Consider the following 26,550-nt stretch of genomic DNA (forward strand, 5'->3'; position numbering starts at 1 on the left):
CAGCTCCTCTTGGCAGACCTTGCTCCTGGGTGTTTATAGCTGTTAAAGCTTCATACCTGTTTTTGGTTGTGATGCCAGAGGGTGGGAACTGAAGCAGAGTCCTGCTTTTGTGGGTCACCACAGTCCAAGGTGCCTCATTCTCAGTGGTATCCATTACAGGAACATGGTTATGAAACCACATATCTATCTCAGCTCCTCTGAAACTGTGCAATCTTTTAACTGTTTCTTGCAACTTGGACACCTGATGTAACAGACCATCAACCTGCACATGCTGTGGGCAAGCACTTACCTTTCCAAAAGGAAAAGAGAAGGGTCTGGGCAGTCACTGCAATGTACCACCTGTACTGAAGTCTCCCTCCTTACCAGTTCCATCTGGGTGGATGTGTTGGACATCTGAGGGGCTTTCTGTATAGGAGTGCTGGGTTTAGCTCTGAGGCAAGTGCCCACCATTTTGGCAGAGACCGTGAGCACTTCCCTGGGCTGTGGACCTAGAAGCAGGTTGCAGGGCCCTTCCTGCATGAACTGCCACACCATGGCCTAGTGCTCCTTAGGACCATTTAAATCTCCTGTGGTTGTTTCCAGCAACACCCTTGTCGCAATGTCAGCTTCACACTGGAGAGCTGCTGGCTCCTGTTGGGGCTCTTGGCTCTTCCTCTGGTTTCCCTGGCTCTGGAACCCGTCCCCCCTCCTGCCGTCTACCTCAATCTAGCACCCAGCCGCAGAAATTGCCGTGTCCGCCACTGCGTTCCTCACCTACTGAATGCCTGATAGTATTCTTTGCACAAAGATGTTCTCTTTCAAGCTGCGGATTAATATTCAGTGCTGTATTTGGAGCCATTTACACATTTCCTGTTTATTTTTAGAGACTCATTGGCGAAAAAGCGTCTCCTTTTCTTGAAACGTTTCTTTCTTTTACTTTTGCCTTCTGACTCAAAGTGTTGTGTCAGCAAAGACTGAAAAAATTATTGCAAATTTGAGGAAAATTCTCAGGTTATTCCTTCAGAAATGCCATTAGAGGGGTTAAGTATAAATGTTTTTGAATAACAGCAATAATTTGATTCACATACATGGAGAAAAAAATAGATTGAATGGTAAAATGGAAGACATAAGTTGGACTTCATGTTCGTAACCGGTTTGCTGGTATGAACAGTATATTTAGAGCATTGAGAGAAGTTTGAGATCTAATGGTCTGTTTTTCCACCCAGGGCAGTGTGAACAGTTATGGGAGATTCTTGTCAACATTTAATCTTGAATCAAGTCTCTTGTAAAATTATTTAATGTAAAAATGAGATGACAGCCTAAATATGATGAAAGAAGAAATACATCTTCAGGAAACTTTGGAAGAATACCCACCCCATGACTGCTGCAGAGACAGCTGATTTTTTTTTTAATATATATTTTTTTTTTTTTTCATTTCACTTCATAGTAACATGAGGATGGAAGGAAAACAATCTCAGGCCTGGGATTTTTTTGAGGGGTGCTGGTGGAGTGTCATCTGCTTTTGGATCTAACAGCATTGTTGAAGCATCTCTCCTAAAACCTGTGGGGAATGCTATGGTAGAGGATTTGGGAAAGTTTATTGTGTTCACAGGCACAGTGATTTTCCTGCAGTACTTAAAGGTCTATAGAGAAAACAGGAGTCTGAATGCAGAGGCTTGGAGTAAGGCTTCAGGTGCCAACTGACCTCATAGTCCAAAGCAGACAGGTTCTCTGAAATATTTCATGGAGAAGTTTGTTGTTCCAGTGCAGTAGGTTGTAGCTGTTGACCTGGAAAACATTTTCTTTTTTGCTTTTATCGCCATAGTGAACTAAACTGATCCTGGCAAAAATATGAGTAGTTAAAAAGTGGGAACTCAATCTGTCTTTAAGGTGTAACTGAGAAGAAAGGAACTCTAATATTATGTACTCAAGTGCCCTTTCAGGCCCTTGTTTTTCTTTTCAGCAGAAGGAAGGTGGCGCATATAGGGCATTACAGGTAACAAATGACAGTCGTCACCTATGATTGCAGTTTATATAGTGCATTATTACTGAACATTTCCAGTAGACTGAAGAAGGGAGTTGTGATCTAGTCTTAAATGTTAACTGTAGTTCTTGTTAGCATTGAATTCACTGCAAAGATTTAGTATGGTTTTTTGTTTTAATTTTTTAACTAGCACTTCGACAGCCATGACATTCTGCTACTGCTTGCTTGTCAACATAGCTAAGGCAATCTGACATGTAGTGCTTGTAGGTAGACGCACAGTAAAGGCACTAAGGATTTGATCCCTAGTCTTTATGTAAATGGTTTTTATTGCAATACTTCAGTGACAGAGACAGGGAATGATATGTGCAATATTTTAGAGGTTAGTTTTATGGTAGATCAAGATTTTCTAAAATGCCATTAGCTTTGTATCTGCTGCATTGAGCCTTCGTTCTCTACAAGTATAGCTGTTTTTACTACTAAAGTCCTGTTTTTATTTGCTGTGTTCTTTCAGTCTACTTGATAGCTGCAAATCTTTACAGGGTAAATCAGAATCAAATATTAATGTCAACATTTCAAGGAAAGGTCAGGCAAAGAGGACCCACAGACTTGAGAAAGTCTGATTCTCTGACCGCTTATATAACAATACCTCTTAGAATCCAAGTCGAATTAAACTAATACAATGAGTTATCCATGATGTTTTCCTTGCAATCTCCACGTTCCCTATTTGGAAATGGGAGGACAGCTGTTTTCTACTACAGCAGTCTCCCCTGTGCCAAGCTTTACTTGGGCAGGGAATCTAGGTTTGTACTGACAGACCCATGTGATATCTTGTTGAATTTGTTATGCCATTTTTAATAAACCTTGGTTAGAAAACTACTTCATTTCCATAGTGGCATCACTGTAAAAAGGAAAGAAATGTGTTTAATTAGTGATATAAGTATAACTTAATGCCAGTCTTCTTTCAATAAGACAGATTGTGCTACTTGGTGTGTCCTAATGAAGTAAACTCTGAATACAGATGGTCTGTGTTAATAAATAGTAGTAGTAAATAGTACCCATCCTATTTCTGCTGTTAAAAGATTCCTAATACTTTTTTTAGTTACAATTTGGGATAGTATGAAAAATGCAACTAGATATATGCTGGATGTGTGAAAACCACCAATTCAGCAAATTGTTATAATTAGTTGTACTTTCAAAGTCTCTTTTCTTGCATACATTAAGTGTGACTCTTCATTCTTCTTCCTTTTTTTTTTGTTCCTAATAATTATTAAACTAATAGTGAAGCTTGGTCCCAAGGTGAGGAAAATGTTTGGAAAAGCTTTATTGGCTTATGTGGATTTTGGGTCAAGTCTATGGGGAAATGTTCCTGAAAGCTAGGCTTAGAAAATTGATATAGTAAAATGAAAAATGTGGTGAGGTGATTTTCAACATAGTTTTTCAGCATAATGCTATGGAGGTTCTTAGAGGAATAGAATAGAGGTGAGCGTGTATATATAGAGACTGGGGGTTGTAGATACTATAAAAAGTACGTTTAATTTGCTTTTATATTCTTTTAGCTCAGTTTAGGCTTTTAACGAAGATAAGCTTCAGTGAAGTACTGTAGAAAATTTCTGAACAGAAAGGACAGCACTGTTTGGTGAGGAAGAATAGATAGTTGTGCTTTTTTTCATTCACAGTACAGAGCACTGCATCAGGGCTTAATTCAGAAATTAAGAGAGGGAAAGAAAGAGTAGGAAGAGGCTGGAGTTCACAAATTGCCTTCCGTTTGGAAAGATCCCAAAATAAATTGCACTGTATGCTGTACAAATGATTAACATTTGGTAACACTGAAATTAATCTCATTCTGGGGCAGGTTATAGCAGATTTTAGTGCTCAGCAATATAATTCTGTTTTAAGGCAAATTGAAGGCTCTCACTGTTTTTGAAGCATAGGGGAATCTCAGGAATGCAGAATGTAATTTCCTAATTGGACACTAAAAAGGCTAATCTTCCAAATTTATTTCTTTTGTGTGCGTGGAAGAGTCATGTTAATTGTAATAATAGCTGCTGAGAATTTAGCCAAAGTAAAATAATCAAGTCTTCAGTATTAAGTCCCATAGAAGAAAAAACACGTCTAGCAGCACAGTCCTTTCTAATACACTGCTTCTCTCTGAGTTCAACACTGACTTTGTGTGTCACGTACTGAAGCATCAGCAGGGTTTCCTGCATCAGCTGGGATTATCCTTTGTCAGTCATCCTGGCAAGGTCCGAATCTGCTCAATTTGAGATTAAGGCAATTATAACCCAGCACAGGACCTGAGGCACTGAGATAACAGGATAGTCTTGTGGATGGGAAAGAAGAGTGATGTTAGAGGTGCAATAACTTTATGAAAGTAGGACAGCGTAATTTCTTCAACTGTTGAATAATGATTTGTGTTGATTCTGGTAGTTTATCATAATAGTTCTAAGCTGTTAGCAGAAAGTTGGTATTGGCAGTTTGAAGGTAAGAACCAAGATTTGTGATAAGCCTAGCTTTTCATTTTCATGTGAATTAGCTAATCCTTTAGTAGAACCAATGAATGGGAGTTAGACATTTGAAAATTTACAATGTCGCACTGAAGTCAGTGAAAATATTCCTGCCGATGTCCTTGAGGCATAGAGAAACCCTAAAGGCTCTAGGATTAGACAGATATTTTTTATAGATCTACTCTGTAATGATTTTGGCGTAGTAATACTCAGGGGACTTCTTATTGATAAGGCCAGGGTGCTCACTGGATTCTCCCTCTCTCTAGCCCCCATCTTCTGTTTCTGCTTCCACTATGCATTTGCAGAGAACAAGATAGTCACACTTTTCTCTTCTTCAACTCCACCAAAATTAGCATTGTGTCTGTTATGGGATGTGTGTGTAGTTTTCTAGTCGTGTTTAGTACTATTGAATTAATTAGAAACATTAAATAAATTAGGTTTTTGGATGAGGATTTGCAATAAGTGAGACTAATAGACAATGAGTTAGACAACAATAGATACTACGGTGTTAAAAGTTCCAAGAAGAAACTGTTGCATTTTTTTAGAATAAAATTTGCTAGATTATACTGGTGTGCTAAATTGACTGAAAATTATGTCAGAAAAATTGGTATTTCAGAAAATTTCCTGATCCCTGTAAGCTCTGTGGTCTTCAGATCTGTGGTGGTCCTCATTTCTGAGCTGTCTGGGGGGACACCACAGTTCCCAGGCATCTGCATTTAGATAATCAGCATAAAGTTGCAGCTCTTAAGAAAAAAAATCACCAGGAAAGCAAAGAATATGGAGAAGAAAAATAAGGAAAGATTATGAAAAGCAAAGAATGGGATAATATGTCAAAAGACTGGAATAAGCAAAATGTACTTTTGAAAGAAAAAAAGCTGAAAAAAATTCAAGGAGAAGTTCAAAAGTTACAACTAAGTTAGGATAGAGAGTAGATAGACTTGTACAAAGCATTTGACACTGTTGTCTACAACGTCCTTGTCTCTAAATTGGAGAGACATGGACTTGATGTCTGGACCATTCAGTGAAAAAGGAATTGGCTGGATGGTTGCACTCAAAGAGTCATGGTCAATGGCTTGATGTCCTGGTGGAGACCAGTGATGAGTGGCATTTCTCAGGGACCAGTGCTGTTCAACATCTTTGTCTGCAACATGGACAGTGGGATTGAATGCACCCAAGTTGGCAAGTTTGCTGATGACACCAAACTGTGTGGCGCAGTCGACATGCTGGAGGGAAGGGATGCCCTCCAGAGGGACCTGGACAGGCTTGAGAGGTGAGCCTGTGCAAACCTCATGAAGATCAACAAGGCCAAGTGCAAGGTCCTGCATGTGGGTTGCAGCAATCCCAAGCACAAATACAGGCTGGGCGAAGAATGTATTGAGAGCAGCCGTGAGGAGGAGGACTTGTGGGTGTTGGTTACAAGAAGCTCAACATGACCCAGCAAGGTGTGCTTACAGCCCAAAAAGCCAACCGTATCCTGGGCAGCATCAAAAGAAGTGTGGCCAGCAGGTCAAGGGAGGTGATTCTGCCCCTCTACTCCACTCTCCTGAGACCCAACCTGGAGTACTGTGCACAGCTCTGGGGCCCCCCAACTTAAGAAGGACATGGACCTGTTGGAGTGAGTGCATAGGAGGGTCATGAAGATGATCAGAGGGCTGGAGCACTTCTATGAAGACAGGCTGAGAGAGTTGGGGTTGTTCAGCATGGAGAAGAGAAGGCTCCGGGAAGACCTTATAGCATCCTTCCAGTACTTCAAGGGGGCCTACAGGAAAGATGAGGAGGGACTCTTTATCAGGGAGTGTAGTGATAGGACAAGGTGTTTTAAACTGCAAGAGGGTACATTTAGACTAGATATTCAGAAGAAATTCTTTCCTGTGAGGGTGGTGAGGCACTGGAACAGGTTGCCTGGGGAAGCTGTGGATGCCCCATCCCTGGAGGTGTTCAAGGCCAGGCTGGATGGGGCTTTGAGCGACCTGATCTAGTGGGAGGTGTCCCTGGCCATGACAGCAGGGTTGGAACTAGATGATCTTTAAGGTCCCTTCCAACCCAAACCTTTCTATGATGCTATGATTAGTAAAAAAAACTTTGAGAACATGATAGTGTCTATTTGTGCACATGGCAAGATGCTGCTGAAGCAGGGATACTAGCCAATAGACTTTTTTCTTTCAAAAGCTTGGGTTCTTGTCTCAAATTCAGGGGAGTTTTTTACACCATCTGTCTGATCCCAACACAGGGAAAGAGACTTTCTTTACTCATGCTCAGTCTTTGCTGATCTTTCTCACTTTAGAACTTTGTCCTGTTATACATTCAGGATATCTGTGGTCAGAGAGGATCTATACCAACATTCAGGTAACCATTTAGGAGTGGCCTGCCCCCTGCTCCTCATTTTTCTGTTCTACAAGGAACGCATTGTGAAGCATTTTACGTGACCACTGGCCAAAGTTGATTGGAGTTTTCCATATGAAGCAGGAGCTTCATCTTATACTGCATATGAAGATGTCAGATATTATTTTAGAACAATCCAGTCACTAACAACTTACAAGAAATGGGTCAATTAGTTCGAGTTAAAGTTGAATTGCATGTAAGAATAATTCCTTTAAGAAATTCAGCTCTTGGTGACATACTGGTTCATTATACTAGGTGAGTCTAATAAAAGAATAATGCAGATATTTGAAACTTTCTTTTGTGCTTAAAATTCACTAGATTCCTTTAGTGAGCTGCCTTTGAACACTTTATTTTTTTTTTCTTGAAGCTTCATCAGTAAAAGTTAGGGGTTGACAAATACTGTTCTTTTAGAGACCTGCATGTTGAATTGCTCTTTTTTCAGAGTAGCTGCTAGTATTCACAATGAAACTGGAGCCAGTCTTTGCTTTTTTTAAAAAAAAAAAATGACTAATAGCTCTATTTTCTTTAGAAACAATGGAAGATAGCCATTTTGGAGAAGAACAATTCTTCATTAATTTCCCTGAAGACTATTCTTATGCAAGATGATTTGACAGATAACATTTAGTGATTAAAAACAGTTGTAAAAATTACACGGTACTGAAGTGTGTTTTTATACATATTATCACCTCTGCTCAATAGAAAGATTAAGGTTAGGATCTATATATACATAGAGGAGAAACAGACAGCTGAGCAAGCTAGGAAAAGAAAATGAAGGTAAGACGTGTATAGATAAGCGGAAGAATGGAAGTGCAGAAAGGATATCTAGCACATTTACATGATACGTATTGGTATTGGGATCACTATTGGTTCTTTAGCATTATTGATGTTAATTATCTAGTCTTATTCTGTTAAATCTGTTTATATTTCAACTCTTGTGTTTCCTTGTTTTTTTTTGTCCTGATGTCCCTTCTGGGTGAGGAGGGGTCATCGGGTAAGAGAAAAATTGTCTAAATGAGAGTAAATTGTTGTGGGTTCCTCAAACCATAACACATATTTAGGATATCCAAGCAACCTGAACTCTCCACAACACTGGCATAGTGGGTGGAGTTAGGGAAGAAAACATCTGCAATTTCTTTAAAATTAATTTACTTTTATTTGGGATATCAAGGTTTCATAAACCTTTGGTCACTTCAGTGTCAGTAGGATTCGGGATTCAGCCTAAATTTCTGGACATGTTTATAGACTTGGTATCATCAAAATGCATTTTATTTGAAACTCTCTCATGTTAACTATGTTTTAGCATAGATTTTGTCAAGGGGAAAAAAAAAATTAGAATGTACAGTGTTGTCAACATTTCTTTTTGAATTTAATATTTGCAAGTAGGATAAAAAAAGGTTGCAAGACAGGTGTTTCTTAAGGGGTGTGTAAAAGGTGCTTAAATTAAGGTCATGCATGGACTAGTGTTTGAGAAATTGGAACATCAGAAAGCTTTTTGAGATCGAAAAATCTGCTGATTTATCTCAGAAGTATCATAGTGCTGTATTAATCTCTGTTAATGAACAGAGGACTTTTCTTGGAAAGAAAACATTACTTCTGATTAGGCAAAGTTCAGAGTAGCTAAAGTAATTAGTGGTATTATGAATTTAAGACTTAATTTTCACTTTAAATATAGGTTGAATGAGCCCAAGCCTTACTGTTTTATGTTACAAAGACTGGCACGTTCTTGAAAAGAAGTTTGTGGTTGTGAAGTACATATCCTAAGGTGATTAACTAAAGCCTAAATTGCTTGTTAAGCACAGGGCTTCCAAATATTTTTCTAAGAGATGAACTCTGACTTGATTTTCTTTAAACAGACTAAGACACCTGTGAAGTTCCTCTGTTGTGTGTGGAGTAAATATTTCTTTTCTGTGAGGCAGCTGATTTTTTCCAAATGTATCTAATACTGGAACCCAATTCAAGTATGTGTTACTTCCTGAATTTTTTTTTATTTTCCCAAGCCACGTGATGCATTACTATTATTCTACTAAATAACATATTACCCTGAAATCTGTATGTGCTTTTTATCTATTGTGTTCTCCAATTTGCCAAATTTGTTCTTCTGTAACGTTGGCAAGAAATGTGGGAATATTTTTGTATCCCGCAGATCAAAAGGGATGACTGACTGACTTAGAACATACGTGTTTTTTTTTCTTCTTACCAACGTTACTACTCTTATTACTCTTATTACTCTTGCCTGTATTCTTGTTTTATTATTGAGTTTAAACCGTATGACGCCTTATTTACATTCCTTAACTGTAGATGCACAATTATGGTTGTATTTTGAGAGTACTCTGAAATCTACAGATGAAAATGCCACTGTTTTTAGAAATTAAAACAACTCAACTATCATAATACCTCAACCAGCATAATCTCTATAGTGCATGTACAGATGCAATCTAAAAAGTAATTAATATAAAGCTAAACATACATTAAAAAATTATAAGCAATGTAATACTTGGGACAAGTTATATCATCCTTGCAAATACCTTTGATTATATTAGGATCCTGCGTAAAAGGTACTAAAATAAACAGTGATGTTTTACTGCTTTTAAACTTCACAATATGTATGTTCTCATTTGGATAAAGTAAGTGTTTTGTGTCTAACATTTGAAGGTTAGCTTGTCACAGCAGCAGGGAATATTGGGAAGATGAGTAAAGCGTAGCTTTGGAAAGGGGGGAAAAAAAAGTTACCTAGATGATCAACACTCTCAAGGAAAAGGATGCTAATTGTATCCACTAAGTAATAACGTCAAAATTGAAGTGGGACTGAATGACAACTTTATTTATAACTAAATTATGTGCATAAACAAACATATACATCTATATATATGTATGTATGAAATAATGATAAAAATAATTCTTGGGTCTCATACGTGAATACATGTACATGAGGGATAAGAAGTCATTCAGTCTTGGGGTTGTGAGGAGCGCCACTAAGCTTACACAAGTCTGAGTTGTTCTCTTGTTCTCTCCAAATTTCAGTCTACTAATCTGCCAGTCAACATTTTGTGCTGCAAAAGCAGTCCTTTGCCACAGTTCTGCGTTCACCAACTTGCTCCCATATAGTTTTAATTTGAAGACTGACCCTTAATCCAGTTTTTCTTGCTCACCCACCACTACAAGTGTCTCAGGAGCTCCCAAGTAACAGAAGCTAGCAAACACTGTCTCGGAAGTTGTTAATGATGCTAAGAAGGCAGCTGAAAACCTGTTTGGTCTTAAGGAATCCTGCCTTATCAGAAGACTTGCATTGACTCTCACAGTTCGATAGCTCATAACATGTATCATGCCTCTTACAACTACCCTTAAAGTAGAAGTAGAATTATTTTATATAGTCCAGATCCAAACAAAGCATGTAAGCCGCAGGCATCTAGAAGCTAATCAGCTTCTTCCTGGCTCCAGTAAGCAAATCACGTGCTACCTACTAACTTGATGTTATAAGTGGGAAAGACTGAATAAAACTCAGAAGTCTCTCCCTCCACCTTCGCTTGTGCCCAACCAACACTCTCTTCTGAGCACTGTTTTCGGAGTAAAATCTGCAAGAAGGTGCCAGCCTGGTAACTCAGTGCTATTAGGCATAGAATGCATGTGCCTTTTTATTGCCTAAGAGTTTTGTTTATAGTAAAAAAATTATCCCCCAACGCACACATTGTGTCAATCCTATATAATTTTTCCAAACCAGAGGTACAGAGAGGGCTCTCCAGTCATCCAGACTCAATGTGTTCCCATGCTTCCAAGTTAAGTGATATGAATAGTGAACTGTGATGTAACCTGCACTCTAACAGGAGATCATCCTGTATTTTAAAAAGGAAAAAAAAGTTTCTAGTAATTCATGAATATATATATACACACACATTTAGTTTAGGGTTTTGGAACCACATATGTACTACCTCAAAACCTTCATTACCATTTTGATTTTTTCATTTTGTAATTGTTATATTTCTTAGAGATAATTGACACCTACTTTATATAAGCTTAGTAAGACTTCTCTTGAATTTTCTTTAAGTTACCAGTATATGCAAAAGTGTAATCAACATCAAATACTGTTATTTAATTCCTGCACAGTTTTGAGTCACAGTACCTTGGCTGGTTAGGAGGTGGATTTTTTTTTTCTTTTGATATGGTTGTAACTGTATTGTTTCAGTGGTACGGTTAAATAGGGCTTTAAATCAAGATAGCATCTCTTTTCGGCAGGTTAATGACTTACATCCATTAAAGGATTCTGAATGAAAACATATCAGAGGTTTGAACGACTTTTATTGTTCTTGATAAAGTCATATAGTTTTTTGTGTAACTGGTGTACATTAAATACTTTATTGTGCAAGTTCTTAGCTTGGTATGCATAATTTAGAAATTACGATAAGAACATATAACTGTCTAAATAGTTAGCATGCACAATGCTGAGGTCATGTAAAGGCTGTAATTAGAAATGTAGGAGAAATCAGATAACATTTTAATATGTTGCATCCAAATTGCAACCGAGCCTCAAGGATGGGTTACTGTTATAAGAAGTTGGGATATGTATTTCACTTTAATGATATTCTACAGTGTACAGCTATGAGAGATAGCGCAGAACATTGTTCTCGGCCTTGGCATAAGAAACTACCTGTTGGGAGAAACATACCAAAATCCTAATCGTGTCTGTGCGAATGGCATATGGCAGACCCCGTGATTATCTCTGTAAAGAATTTTCTCTGCACTGAAAAACAAACAAGCAAACAATAGGAAGGGCAGCAAAAGTATAGTATCTGTTTCATAGCTGTTTCCAGATTTTTTCCTTGACATGCAAAAACTGCAAAATCTTTCAGCTTCCTGAAAGAAATCCGGTGAGTAGCACTTTTCTTTCCTCTTGTCCTCAGATATGGTTGAAAAAATGTTTTCTAGAAATGGAATGAGGGCCAAGGCCTTTGCAAATACCTTTCCTAAAGGCTAAGTAGACCCTTAAAATCTAGGCTTTTTTTGTCTTTGTGCCCCCCATGTGTCCTTTGCGTCTTTCAGGGCTTCTTTCCTGAACACAATATAACAATTTTCATAGCTGGATTATTAAAAAAAAAAAAAGTGGGGGGGAGGGGGAAGAGGGGGAAAAAACCAAACAGGCAGACAAGACCAGTTGCATGAGTTCCTGTCATTCGTGGAATAGTGCAACATTTGAAGCAGAAGGACGTTTTTTCTTCAAATTTTTATTAATCACATTTGGTCGAGGTAGGCTGTTGAGTCAGTCTGCTAATCCACCCTTTTCTTTAACCTGCAGGGCTTCAAATACCATCAAAATTGATACCTCCACTAACTATTCTGATCCTTACTGGTGATTTATTTCAAATTGTTTTGGTTTATTCTTCATTTGATGGGAGCGCAGCATCAGGAATTATGAGACTAATGCTTCTAAAGGATGATAGATGTCTTCAGGATGTTGTAAGGAAAGAATGAGCCTTCCTCACTCAGTCTTAAACAGAGAAATGAAGCTATGACAGATCTTTTCTGAAAGACATGTATATTATAAAGTACAATGGCAGTGTACATCAGCCACGTTTTTAGTGCTGTGGGAAGGTACTTCCTTCTGCTGAAAAGTATATCACTCACTGTGTCCCATTGTGAAAATTGTTTGATGTGAAAGAGATTTAGAAGTGGCAAATTCTGTCTTGATTCTGAATTTTCTTTCTATGGTTCTCCATGTCAGTCAAACTGACCCTATTTTTCTGGAGTTCGCTTATATCTAGGGTTTAGGTTTGGTTGGTTTTTTTGTTGGGTTTTTTGTTTGTTTGTTTGTTTTCCCCTTCTGGTTATTGCTGACTTGCTAGTAGTTTGAAAAAAAGTTTGTTTCTGAAGTTGTATAGTGTAGGTACAGTAGATTTAATTGATACAGTAAGCTGAACAAACTGCTGAAGTTAGTATTTTTCTGTATCAGATACTATTCTGGAGGGTTCTCTTAATGAGGTGTCTCAGAGCAAAGAACCGGTTTGCCTCCCTTGAAAGTGGCACCCTGCTTTTTCTGCTGCAAGGCAAAAGTGTTATTATCTGATGCAGTACAACAAAAAAAATCTCTTTTGACTTTGTTTCTAAATGTGTTCTGGAATATGATAAAAACCACTAAATACCGTTTTCTCGATCAACGTGTTGTTTCTCATATATAATTTGAATCACTTTTGTTCAGAAAGCTGTAAGTTTTCCCTATTTCAAAAACAGAAAACTCTTTCCAATATATTTCTTATTCTTGTTTCAAATAGTATCTTCAGTTTTGGATTTAATGTATGAGCCAATCATTAAATGCATCTATTTCCCATTTTTAAACTGTGAATTTTGTGTCACAGAGTCTTCAGAAATCATAATGAAAGAACATGGATACCATATAGTCTTTCTCTTAAAAGTTTGGAAAAGCCAAAATTAAAACTGCCTAGGTTTAGTGTCTGTCATGCATGCTTTATAATCATTAATGACATGGTCTTTAGTAAATGTTCATATTTTGTTTATTCATAAGACCCCTTTACTGTTCACTGTTTATAACAGAATGAAACATCTTAAATTATTTTGTTCAGTCCAACTAGTTTGTGGACCTAGTCTTTGATCTTCTTGCTCAAACTGTTCTGAAGACAATGATAATTTCCTCTTGGATTTATAAAATGATCTTGAGAACACAAAATGCTTTAAAAATTACTCGTGCAGGATAAAAAGAAAGGTAAAGAAAATGAGGTGCCATTCTCCTCTTTAGTAGCAGGAAGGATGAGATAGAGATCATGAGTGTATGCTCTTTAGAGTCATAACCTTTGATCTGAGCATTTAGCAGCCTATCTAGCATTTTTATAACATTTGACATACTCCATTAGCTCTGAAGCACTGAACTTATCACTTTATCTAATTGGATTCTGGGCTTGATTTTTAACGGTACTAATTCATCAAAGATTTGCGTACAAAATTTCCTATTTTTTAAAAAAGCAGGAAAAACCCTAGGAATTTTATTTAAAGGAGTATTGACATATTATTATTTTTAATAGATTTTAGTTCTTAAAGTAATTTTAAAAGCCCAGACTTGGTTAGAACAAACTTTCCATGCCATGATATTTTTTGACGTTTATAAAATGTTTTTGTTTCAAAATGGATTTTAGCTAGAAATTTGAAATTTCCTCTGACAAGAAAGATATAAACAAGCTTCCTTTTAGTTCGGTATTTTTTTATAACCAAAATGAGCATTTCATGTGTTCTTTGTGTTAGAGAAGACTATAAACAGAGAGCAAGCTCTGTATGAGTAGTAGAAGCCCCATTGTTATTTGGGGCACCAGGTATGCATTATATTCTGTAGAAGGAAGTTTAAGTGGTATACGGTTACCTTGAAATAATATGGGGAAGTGGCCAATCAAGTTAAGCAAGGCATTTCTTTCAGTAAAAAGAACCTGAATGTGTAACAGTCAAAATTTGTCAAACTTGGTACATTTCTAGAAAGTGTCTGTTTTGACAAATACCAGTTTTCTAACAAAAAGCTAAACAAACAAGCAAAAATCCATGGAATTTCCCATCCAGCTTTATGCTGACCTCTGCAATTTAGGCTATAGAGGTTACCATTCTCCATGTGGGAGACATAGGTGAAACAGTTTGACAGTGTTTTTCTTCATTATGTATTGATCAAGACCCAGAAATTTAGGATTGCTTTCCAGACTGTAAAGAAAATGTTTGTGGCTTTGGTTATGGTTTTCTTTGCAATCCAGTTTCCTCCCCAACTTAATTATTTCTTTACATTTCTTCAAACCTCTTCTTGTACCACTCCTGTCTCCACTGTTCTTGATTTCTCATCCTTCCTTTGCTTGCCTAAGCTTAATTCCATTTTTATCCAGTCACTTTGAGATGCACATCTGAATTCTTTATTTCTTTCAACTAATTTCCACTTCCTTTTTATACCACCTCCCTCCAGTACACTACTAAAAAAATCAGTCGCTACTGTTGACTTCCTCCTCCTTATTTTCTTTCATGTGGCAGTTCCACCTTACTGCTGCCTCCTGGATTTATCTTCTCTCCTTCCCAGTTATCAGTTATTTGTCCCCTAATGTCTACATTCCCAAATCTTGGTTTCCAGAAACTACTTTGTGACTCCTCTTTTTACTTACCTTATTCCAAACCTCTCTTTTTGTTTGGTGTGCGCCAAACTTTTCATCCAATCTACTTATTCCTTTTTGTCTCCAGTCATCAGTTACTTCTGTGGTTTTTTTTCCTTGCATTCCAGTATTAGAAACTGTCATGTACACATACGACAGTTCAACTACCCAAGCAGGAAACACAGGTGAATAAAGAAAATAATAACACATTGCAAAAGCACAGTAGAAAAGAATTATTCCTTTTCTTCAAATATTTGGAATTAAGAGTATTGACATACTGTAAAAAGTCATCGATTCAGATAAATTTTAGTTGGAAGCTACCCCTGAGGGGACCTATAACCTAACCTCCCACTCAAAGTCGGGGCTGTTGCAACACTGGATTGATCAGCTCAGCTGTGTTTTTTCCAGTCAAATCTTGAAAACCCTAAAGAACAAAGATGCCATGATCACTATGAGCAGGTTGTTCTGCTGCTGCGCTACACTCCTTGTAAAGAAATTTTCCATCATATCCAGCCTGAACTTCCCAAGCTGCGATGTGTGATGTTTGCACCTTGTTTGAATCGTTTTACACTGCTGACAAGAGCTGGTAGTTGCCGTTCAAATGGTTGTATGCAACCATCCATTAGCCTCCTCAATCCCAGACTATATAAATCCAGTGCACTTAAATTCTCCTGCTGTCGAGTGTAACTCACAGGCCATTTTCAACAAAGTCAGTTGTTTCGCAGTCTGTATCCTGCGTTCCTTCCAAGTTATTCCTTCCTAGCTTCAGAACTTTCCAATTCATATTAAATCTCATTTTTCAGCTGAGCAAACCTTCCAGTTACCGAGTTCTCTCTGGATTGAGCTTTTGCTATTTTTTTATGTCATCTGCTCCTACTAGTTCAGTTGTTTATGTCGTGCGCTGTGTTATCATCCAGGTTGTTACTGAAGATGTTAAACAATATGATCCCCAGAACTGAATCTGGTGTGCTTTGGCCATTAGCCAGACACCAGTTGACATTAAGCTGTTGACCACCGATGTAATCAATTTTCAGCCCACTGAAGTGTCCAGCCTTGACTTTGCCACTTTCAAATGAACGCGCTATAGGAGACTATATCAAAACCCTTAGTAAAGTGAACGTACACTACACCCACCATTCTCCCCTCATGCACAAAACTGTTATTTCATTGTAGAAGGCAGTCTGGCTTGTCAAACACTGTAAATCCTTCATAGGTCTGCACTGAGTATTTATTGTTGTCTGTCATGTGTGTGGAAAAGGACTCAAAGAGGACATTTTTAAATTGATCTTTACAGGGACTGAGTTGAGGCTGCCTAGCCTACAGTTTCTGCATCTACCTTCTTAGTTTTATTTTTTAAGATGGTACCTTTTTTTCCAGTTCCCAGAGATCTCTGTGATATGGTCCACCATTTTTAATAGATACAAACCATAGCTTCACAACCATATTGGCCATCTGTTTCAACACACTTTGGTAAATTCCCTCCAGCTACATAGATGTGATCTGATCTCTGTGTGTAGTCTGTTACTCTTCTGCCACTCTTGGCTGTCATTCTCTTTGCCAGGCATGTCATTGTATGCACAGGTCAGGGAATAAGTTTTGCCCTTGTTAGCAAGGGCTTGTGCATTAGTGTAGAGGCACCAGAGGAAATGGAACAGTGACCCTTTTGAACAGGCATGTGAAAGTCCCACACATATCTTTCTTGCCTCACATATCATCTGTTTTCAACTCTGTTACACTACAGCTCCTGTAGTCTAACAAACCTGTTTTAAAGTCCTTCTCACAAGTTGAATCTTGACAGCATAGTAGGAAGAGCATGGCCAAAATTTTGTAATGTGTTTGTAGTAAAAAGATGGTGTGTTTTTTTTTTTTTTTTTTTGTTCACGATGAGAAATATGAGATACGCTTTATTGGGATTTAGAAGCTTAGAGCGTTCATGCTTTGATATTAGTTCCTTCCTATTCAAAATGTTTTTCAGTATTTTCTCACTATTTCTGAATATAAGCTTTAGTGAGCATTTTGTCTTTCTTGGCAAATGTTTTCAATACTGTTCTATTCAAACCTGCTGTTAGTAATGCTGCTAGTACCAAATAGACAGCCTCCACAGAAATCTTACTGAATGAGATCGGTGAAACAGAAAGAGAGGGCTGAAAAGTGGTGGCTCCTAGCCCAGCCTCATCATTGGTACTAGAAGCATGAGGCCAAGGGAGTGGGATAAACATTGAGCATGGAGAGCTGAGTGCCAGAGCTGCTGGAAGCAGCTATTGATTCTAATTGTGCTTTGCCAGCCCTGTGAATACAGCCTCGGGGGTGGCATGGCCTGGAAGTCTGGAGCAGCAGAGGAAGCTGACATCAGCCTCCCTGGAGGCTGGCACTGAACAACAAACTAGCGTCCTTTCACCTGTCCCTCCAGCACCCCACTCAAGGAGGCTAGGTGCAAAACAAGTAGAAAAGGAGTTTTGCTGCAAGGCTCAATCTCACCTACAGGTGTTTATGTCCTTCACTACCAGATGAGCAATGCTGATATTATCTCTGTGGTGGTTCCTTATTTTGGATTTTGTTTTCTCATATTGATTCCTTGACTTACTAAACTGATCTTTAAGATTACCTGATTCCCAGAAGTACTGGACTTGAAGTTCTACTGTCTTTATCTGTGTCAGAAATGCTCTCTCTCTCTATGCACTGAACTACTTTTGGTGGTTTTGGCTAAAGAAATTATATTTCTAATGGGAGGCTTAATCTGGGGAAAAGGAGTCAAATCTGGCAGTAGTCACCTTTCTATGCTAGCCTGTAAGAATCTTCTAGATCTTCGTATTTCTGAAGTCCAGGTAATAAATACGATCGTGTTTTTTCTTTTAAACCTTGGTTTACTAAAGAAGGATTCCTGCTCTGTGCTTCTTTGGAGTGTTGGAAAGGAATCCTCAAAGGTGGCTTCATGGTAAGCATAAGAGGTATCTCAGCTGGTGAGGAAAGGTATAGAGCCAAAAGAGTTGCTAGACAAACAGTGCCTGCACTCCTGGATCTAGTTCTGCTCCTAGTTCTACTGCAGGTCCTTAACTATGTGGTGTCATATAAGGTATGCACATATTGTCCTACAGATTGAGCAACCTATTGAATGCATCTGGGACAATTAGTAAAAAAAACGTGCTCAGGAGCACACAGTCCATCGAGGTTTCTTGCCTTCACCAATGTTCTGAAACACGTAAGATGCTGCAATAGTAAATACGGTGCTGGTTAATGTGGTAGCTACCTTATTGCCTTAAGTGCACTGTCCTGCAGTTAACTGGCTAAACTAACGCTCCACGTTTAAACCAACAGAGTGCTTACATGGCTTATGATAGATCAGATGTCAGTGCGGGTCAGCAGAGATGAAAAGCAGCATCTGATAGGCAGGTGGGTATCCACATACTGCTGAAGAGCGCATCTGTATCCTGGACAAGGATTCCAGACTGGCTCAGATTTCAGGTTGAAGAGTTTCCCAGTACACAAGCATCGTGCATTTTCATGGTGCAACTTATCCTTCCTCAGTTATGGTTTATGTTTTGGGGTAGTACTCTCTTAGATGTGGTTGGAGTGTCTTCGTTATTCTATGTATGCTGCCTATGGCCATCATTTATTTTGGGGAAATAGCAGTATTTAGGAGTAGCAGATTTCCCACATGATGGAAACTTTGATGGTGTCTCATCCTTTTATTGCTGTAACACTTCTCCATGTGACCAGCAATTTAAGGCTCTGCAGGGTAATGACAATCTTGCTGACATTGGTGTGAAGGTCCTGGAGCAACATATGTGGGGAAAAAAAATTCCGCACACTATTGGTGCTAACTTTTTTTGCCCAGTACTGGAAAGAGGTTGGGACTTTTCAGGTGACGACCCTAGCACAGCTCTTTCAGTGAGACTTAGAATATAAATACATGTTACGGAGTCACTGGGAAGGTTTGGTGCAGATGAGTCAAACCCTCTGCTATTGGAGAGGTGCAAAGACATGAAGGGGAGATACTTGGTGAGCTCAGGTCTGCTGCCCAAGTAAGCTTAAGGCGAGCGGAGGGCCGCAACGTAGTATTGTTGGCTCAATTCAGTAGGCTTGTTGAAGTGAGTCTGAAAATAGCATAGCTACCAAATAGCAAAGCCCTAGCCTAAAAAGAGATAAAGAGCTTTCAGATCAGATGAGAAGCAGATGTATGTACTTGAGATGCAGATATAAGAAATGGAATAGAAAACCCATTAAGAACTCCTTGAAATTAAAAACAGCAAAATAATCTCATAGCTAATGGCAGCAAAGAAAAAAATCTGCTGTGGATTTTAAGTTATATTAGGGAGCATGTGCAGCTTGAAAGACTTTTGTTTCTGAATCTGTCAAAAAATTATTTCATGTCCATCTACAAATTGGAGTATGTAGTTCTTCTTTGATAAAAACAAACCATCCCCTACGTAGGAATAGGGAGGTGAGCAGTAAAATGTATTTTTTGCATTATAATAAGCTGTATAAAATTTGAATGGAATTTTGTATGGGCAGAATTTAGTTTGGTGTTGAATAAAGTGGAGGAAATCTTGTATCTTTCCTATTTTGGTAACTGTTAGAAGTATTGTTTCTTGAAAACGCATTATATATGAAGCAATACCTCACATTGAACAGTTGCCTATTAGACTTTTCCCTAAATTGGTAGTTTGTAAGTCTCACAACAATATCCCTGCTGTACAACCTGTGCTGTAGCAGTAAGTTATACTTAGATAAAATATAAAGATAATTATAAGTTAAGAAAACTACTTCAATTTCAGTGGATTCTCTGACATAAATGATCTTTGATTTTAATATATAGGCTTTCAAAGCATAGGCCATGCTAGAGATAAAATGTGAACATGAAACAAGAGCTGGATTTGCTTTATCCATTTTTTCATGTCAACCTTGGTCTGAAAATATTTGTGAGGAAACTGCCCTCCTTGCTCTAGGACACCTGCTATTCTCTGAGTCAGACTCATCATATCTGCTGTGTATCATTGTATTCTTTAGCAATATAGATTTCTGTTGGAAAACAATTCAAGTGATGTCAGCAATGTATGACAGCAGCTACTGAAAATGTTGCAGAAGAGAGATGAATGAAATGATATAATAGATTCTCTACACAAGAAAGATTAAATAGGATCATGTTTTTGTATCTCTAAAGCAGAAAACCTCTGCTGCGTAACTACATTGTCAGACATGATTTTTTTCCAGGGAGCTTTTTTCTCTTTTATTGTACTTAAATGTGTATTTCTTAAAACTCGTGTACCAACTGCTTTTCAAGAATGAGGGGAGAAGAGGGGAGAGGAATTCATATGGAAGTCCATGAAGAAGCAATACACTGCATCCTGGGCTGCCTCAAAAGAAGCATGTCCAGCAGGTTGAGGGAGGCATTTCTGCCCCTCCACTCTGCTCTCATGAGACCCCAGCTCTGGGCACCCCAACATAAGAGGGGCATGGACCTGTTAGAGCAAGACCAGAGATGAAGATGATCAGAGGGCTCTCTCCTGTGAAGACAGGCTGAGAGAGTTGGTGTTGTTCAGCCTGGAGAAGAGGAGGCTCTGGGGAGGAAGACCTTATAGCAGCCTTACAGTACTTAAAAGGGGCCTACAGGAAAGATGGGGAGGGACCCTTTATCAGGGATTGTAGTGATAGGACAAGGGGTAATGGCTTGAAACTGAAAGAGGGTAGATTAGGAAGAAATTCTTGTGAGGGTAGTGAGACGCTGGAACAGTTTGCCCAATGAAGTTGTGGATCCCTGGAAGTGTTCAAGGCCAGGTTGAATGGGGCTTTGAGTAACCCAGTCTAGTGTGAGGTGTCCCTGCCTATGGCAGGGAGGTTGGAACTAGGTGATCTTCAAGATCCATTCCAAATCTAACCGTTCTGTGATTCTATGATGACTTTTTTTTTTTTTTAAGATAAGCCATTTTCAGGAAAAATGAAAAATATTTATTAGTCTCAACATATATATGTAACTGTAGCACAAATTTCCATTATTAGAAACGCTTGATCACTACGATCCTGACTGAGCATAATTATTAAACATGTATAATTTGAAACTTATTGAATCATCATACGTGGCTATTAGAAGTGCTTTATGTCTCTTTCAGACAGAGAGACTTGAAAGAATTACTGAAATTGAAAATGTAGGTTCAAATAGAGCACTAAGGATGAATTTTGAATTTAAAATGCATGGATACATTTAACTTGAAAATGTTGAAAAAGCAGTATGGTTACTGTGACAAATTTGTGACTTTGTTCTGTATACTTCTACAACCCCCTCTTTAACATGTTCAGGACAAAGATAAGGAAGCCCATGAAGAAAATCAGAAGTCATAGGCTCTGTCCTGAGACATTGCCTTTTGCGTTTATAGATACTTCAATGATACTTTGGCTAGAGATGCTGTGCTGCCACTCAACCTTCACTGTAAACTGTGTATTTGTTCATTCTGTTTTTAATTTTACATTAAAATAATGAAATATGAGGCTTTTTAAATTATATTATCACCTTGGTGATATTCTGAAGAGGATATTGGACATTATAATAATCAAGCTTTTATTATTTGAAGATCAAGAAAGGTCTGAATGTAACAGGCAGGCAGATTCTCATGCATGTGGTAGGTTAAACAGCTTTAGGAATATTTATAAAACTGTGGAACTGCAATTTATTGAAGCAATTTCTTTACTTAATCTAAGAAGCAATTAACTATTTTACTTTGTCTTTAGAGGCCCATAAAGATTTTTTTTTAGCATATCCAATAATGGACTTCCTTTAAGTAACAGGTGATGTGAAAAATTAACCCTTTAGGAAAATCAATATAGATATATATGCTATATGTTTATACATATTTTGTATTTAAGATTCAAAAACATAAAAACACACTCCAAAAAAAAAAAAGAAAATGGAGGGGTGGGCATAATAGGGAGAAGAATACAGAACAAAATAATTTTACTCTGTTGTATGTAGATGTGTAGTGCTCCTTCACCTTGAATGCTCTGCACAATTCTAGTTGTACCGTATAAAAAAAATAGACTTGGAAGGGTTCAGAGGATGCTAACGAGAAAGGTATGGGGTGGCTTTGTGGACGGAAGTATGTCAACTAAGACTTAATTCTAGAAATGCTTCAGGGATGTTATATTTGGTATCTGTGAAGTTGTCTGCAGTATAGAGATGAACAAGAATTGATTTGTCATGTGGTTGGTTTGAGGCCAACTTGAGAACATGTAATTTATACAAGCTCCACTTCTACGTTCTTCCTTAAGCATAATGCAGGATGCTTTGCCTTAGAAGGGATTTTGATCCCACTTAGGATGACTGCTCTTTTGTTCTAATGGCCTTATGTTCTAGTTTTTCTAACTTTTCAGCATTTTAATTATAAACATATTGTCTGAATAGGCTCATTGTAGCTGAACTCTACTGATGTAGTAGAAATGCAAAGAGAATCTACCACTTTCAGTTCTTGAAAAAATATGGAATTTTTGCCAATGTGCTGTGATTCATGGAAGAGCACTGCATGAAACGGGGCTCAGACCTGTTCAGAACACTGCTATAGGAGTAACATCTGCATAGTTACTATTACAAGGGATATAATTTGAAAACTCTGTCATAATTGTCATTTCTGCATGTCTCTTGCATGATTGAAAAAAAAATATCATTTGATAAGCCTTTCCATATTTATTTACTTTCCAAAAAAATAGCAATTAAAAAGGCAAATAACATACACTGATTCGTAGATTGTTAATGTGTGAAGCAGCAGAATGAAGGAATGCGTAAGTATTGGTACAGAACTATGGTTTTATTCTGCACCTCCAGGTTCTGTTTTTCTTCCTCTTTCAAAGCATGCATTCCCATAACAACATTTTACCAGTAAAACATTGTCAGTGAAATACAGTTTGGCCTGCAACCACTTTTTTTTCCCTTTGAGGTAAAACTCTTGAACTATTAAAACCCAAAGAATGTTTTGTTCCTGTAATGTGCATGATCCTTGATCATTTTTAAGTTGTGATTATGTGGCTTTGACAACTGTATGAGATTCACATTTTCCCAGGAGTTCAATTTTTTATAAATTGAGGTTTCTTTACAGTGGTCTTGGCGACCTTTTATCAAGTGGATTGGAACTGCTGCATGTGGCAATGCACCCACCGTAGTTTGTGAACTTTAATTTATGTGGACATTTAAATGTTGGGTACAGTCTTTTTAATGTTTTGTTCTAGAGAATAGTGACTTAAATTAAGACATAGTAATAAATAATTCTTGTCATTTTTCTGCTTCACTAATTATCTGAGGTGTGCAGATCAATTTATTTCTCAGCTATAATTTTGTAATTTATTATCAAATTTCTTAAAATCTTGAAAGCAATTTATTTAATTCAAGTTTTTCCATCTTGAAATTGTAGCCTAATACAGCTGATGACATAATTAGGAGGATATTTTATATTTAGGGAGATGATTTGTAGAAAATAGAGCTAATTAGTCGTCTTTAGTGACAGATCTTACTGATGCAGTTGAAAACGACATAGCAGAATATGTATTTTTCTAAAATGAATGTATCATTCTTTAAATTGTAGTTATTCTATTGATGATGACTTTGAAAAATCATTAATGGAAAATGTAGTTAAGCTTTTCAATACTTTAAGTACAGGAAAACTACTGTAATTTTAAAAGCAATGTTAGAAACATTACCTATATAAATACTGTGGGAAATACTTTTTCTATTTTAAATGCTAGTGCTAGTAAGTAATATTGTTTGAATAGTATTTTTACTTAAAGAGTGCAAATGACCTCTTAATTACACTATTTTATTCTATATGAGTCATTTGTCCCATTACAATGACTGTAATGTTTTTCTCATTTGTTTTTTACTGCTTACCTTTTCTAGGAAGTGGAGGTTGGTATACATCTTCAGTCTTTCATGATTCTGTTTTTCATGTATGCACTGATTTCTTACATTTTACTAAATGTAGGTTGTTTCTCCCTCTCCAGGATGATTATTTTCGTACGTGGAGTCCGGGTAAACCATTTGATCAAGGTAAGAGTCTGCTATTGGTTATTTGTATGGGATAAAAATTAAGTATTTATAATTGTGCTCCTGTTCTAGAATGCCTGTAGAATTGTGTCATTTTCTCTCTCTTCAAATGATTGATTTAAAGAGGGCCAGAAATTTAGCATAATCATAACTTTATATCTGTTATTTTTTTCAAACTTTTATTGATTAGAGACAGAGATGGGAGCATTAGGAACCTCTGAAGTAGCTTAAACTTTCCCTCATATAAACAAGTTCATGGAGTCAGGGAGTTGTTTGTTTGCTTTTTAATTTATATATTTAAGTTAAGCACTGTTGTGTTTTCAGTAGGATGTTTGAAGAAAAAAAGGTGTGCAATCTGATGTTTGTCTTTTGTAGTTAAAAAAAATAATCATTAAAACCTCTTTATATCTGGCTGATACAAGAAGATCTAGAAAAACAGTTTTGGAAGTCTGTCATGTTCAAGTGATCTGTCTTGAGGCAAAACACAGATGGAGCTTTGAGAATGGTATAGTACAACAATTTCAGCCTTAGAATAATTTGAGCACACACAGCAAATTTTCACATTAAACATTTCCTCCCCAGGCCTAGGAACTTAATATTTACTGTTAACGTAATCCACTTCATGTATGTTGTTTCAAAGTTTACAACTAGAGTTGTGAAACTACTAAGAATCTTGATACTTTTTTTTTGGTAATTGCTACAAGGAGCACTTCAGAGACTTTGTCATTTCTGATAATACCAATGGCACAAATGCAATGAATAAATAGTGTAGGGGCTTCTACACAAGAGACTGAGATAAAAAATATACTCTGAAAATAATGTTAATTCAATTTCAGGAACTTTCTCCATAATGGATACTGACTTTCAAAGGAGATTTATAATGAATTGTATTTTATTACAACCACATCTCTTATAAATGGACTTTCCACCATGTTCTATGCCTTTATCACTTTAATTCAGGATTACTGTAGTAAGCCTGTGAAAGGAAATGCCTTAATTTCTTAAATGAAGGCACATGGGTTGTTTTGCCAGTTTGTGGAATAGAGGGAAGGGAAAAGTGTCACATTTATGTTATCACTACTCTGTGAATTGTGGTGATTTTCTTCTGGTTTCGTGGAAATTTATAAATGTTAATGTAGGTCCATGACAGCCTGAATATTTTAGAACCTGACAATTTCACACACTATGTGTCTCTCCTCATTATATACTAATACATTAGGAAAAAGTACTTGACTTTAGTCTTCTAACTCCTCAGAGAAGGAGAAGAAGCATCTAAGCTTATCACTTCATTATGAAGTACCTTTAGTTGATTCCTTTTCTTCTTTAGTTTTTGGTAAAGGAAGGTGGTCTGCAAATATGCTTTCACTATGAGAACTGGAATAGGTTATGCTTTAATTAATGACTTATTGGTGGTAAAATCTTTCATAGGTGTAAATATGCTGTAAATTTTGCTCATGTTTTTTTATCACATACTTGATATGTTTTGGTTTTTGGTTTTTTTTTGTTTTTTTTCCAATTGATTGTTAGTTTTTCTGGAGATATACAGAAATACTATTTTTTCCACCAGATTTTTACTTTTACACACTCTGGCTTTGTTCTATTACTCTGAGTTCTTTGGGGATCCTGATCCTAATGTTTGCAGAATACTTTTCTGAATTTACAAAATACCCAACTAAGAAAATGTGTTAACATTGTCTGTCCTACCTTGTTTGCAAAATGCATTGTGTATTGCCCACTTAATATTTTAAAAGCATGCCTACAGAGTTCAACTTTCTGTTTTCATATCCTCGTTAACTGAAAATTAACACTGAAGACTGAAATGCATGTGCTGAGTAGTTTTATCTATGTTTTACTGTGTAATTAATAACTAAAAACAAATGATGCTAGTTGGGAATGCTTTTTAAAAAACAAAACGTACCCTGAAGTTTATTATTAAAAAATGTTCCCCCTGTCTTAATTTGTTGATCTGTCTTTTAAAGAATATCAGGTATTTTTACCTGCCACTGCACTGCTTTTCAGTTTTCTTTCAATAACTGCTACCGTCTTTGTATTGAATTTGGCAATAATACTGAATTGAGCTGTATTTCAAAAGCTTTACAGTTTCTCAATAATTAGTTGTTTTCTAGACTCTGATGGACATTCAGACATTCTTTATTAATCATAAGATATTGCATGCTATTTTTTTTTTTTTTTAAGTCTGTAAATAACACTACTGACTAGATCTGGGAGATACACTAAAAGATAGAAGAAGGTTTCCCGGTCAGTATCTTGGTCTCCATGTTGTCAGAATTGGAATCATGGAATCATGGAATCTTCAGAGTTGGAAGGGACCTCTAGAGATCATCTAGTCCAACTCCCCTGCTAGAGCAGGATTGCCTAAACCACATCCCTCAGGGCTGCATCCAGGCAGGTCTTGAAAGTCTCCAGAGAAGGGGACTCCACAACCTCCCTGGGCAGCCTGTTCCAGTGCTCTGTCACCCTCACTGTAAAGAAGTTTTTCCATGTATTTGAACGGAACTTCCTATGTTCTAGCTTGTGCCCATTGCCCCTTGTCCTGTCGCT

General features: G+C 37.3%; 1 protein-coding gene across 2 annotated transcripts in view; it reads left to right on the top strand.

Moving 5' to 3' along the window:
- The window catches only part of SPOCK3 (SPARC (osteonectin), cwcv and kazal like domains proteoglycan 3), a 287,250-nt gene that overhangs the window by 122,181 nt on the left and 138,519 nt on the right, over positions 1-26,550 (top strand). For both annotated transcript variants that reach the window (XM_054204103.1, XM_054204102.1), the window contains one exon: positions 23,946-23,991. In XM_054204103.1, the coding sequence (XP_054060078.1) occupies positions 23,946-23,991 (46 nt within the window). The remainder of the gene's footprint in view (positions 1-23,945; positions 23,992-26,550) is intronic.

Source organism: Rissa tridactyla, chromosome 5 (genome assembly GCF_028500815.1).
Source record: "Rissa tridactyla isolate bRisTri1 chromosome 5, bRisTri1.patW.cur.20221130, whole genome shotgun sequence".
NCBI lineage: Eukaryota > Metazoa > Chordata > Aves > Charadriiformes > Laridae > Rissa > Rissa tridactyla.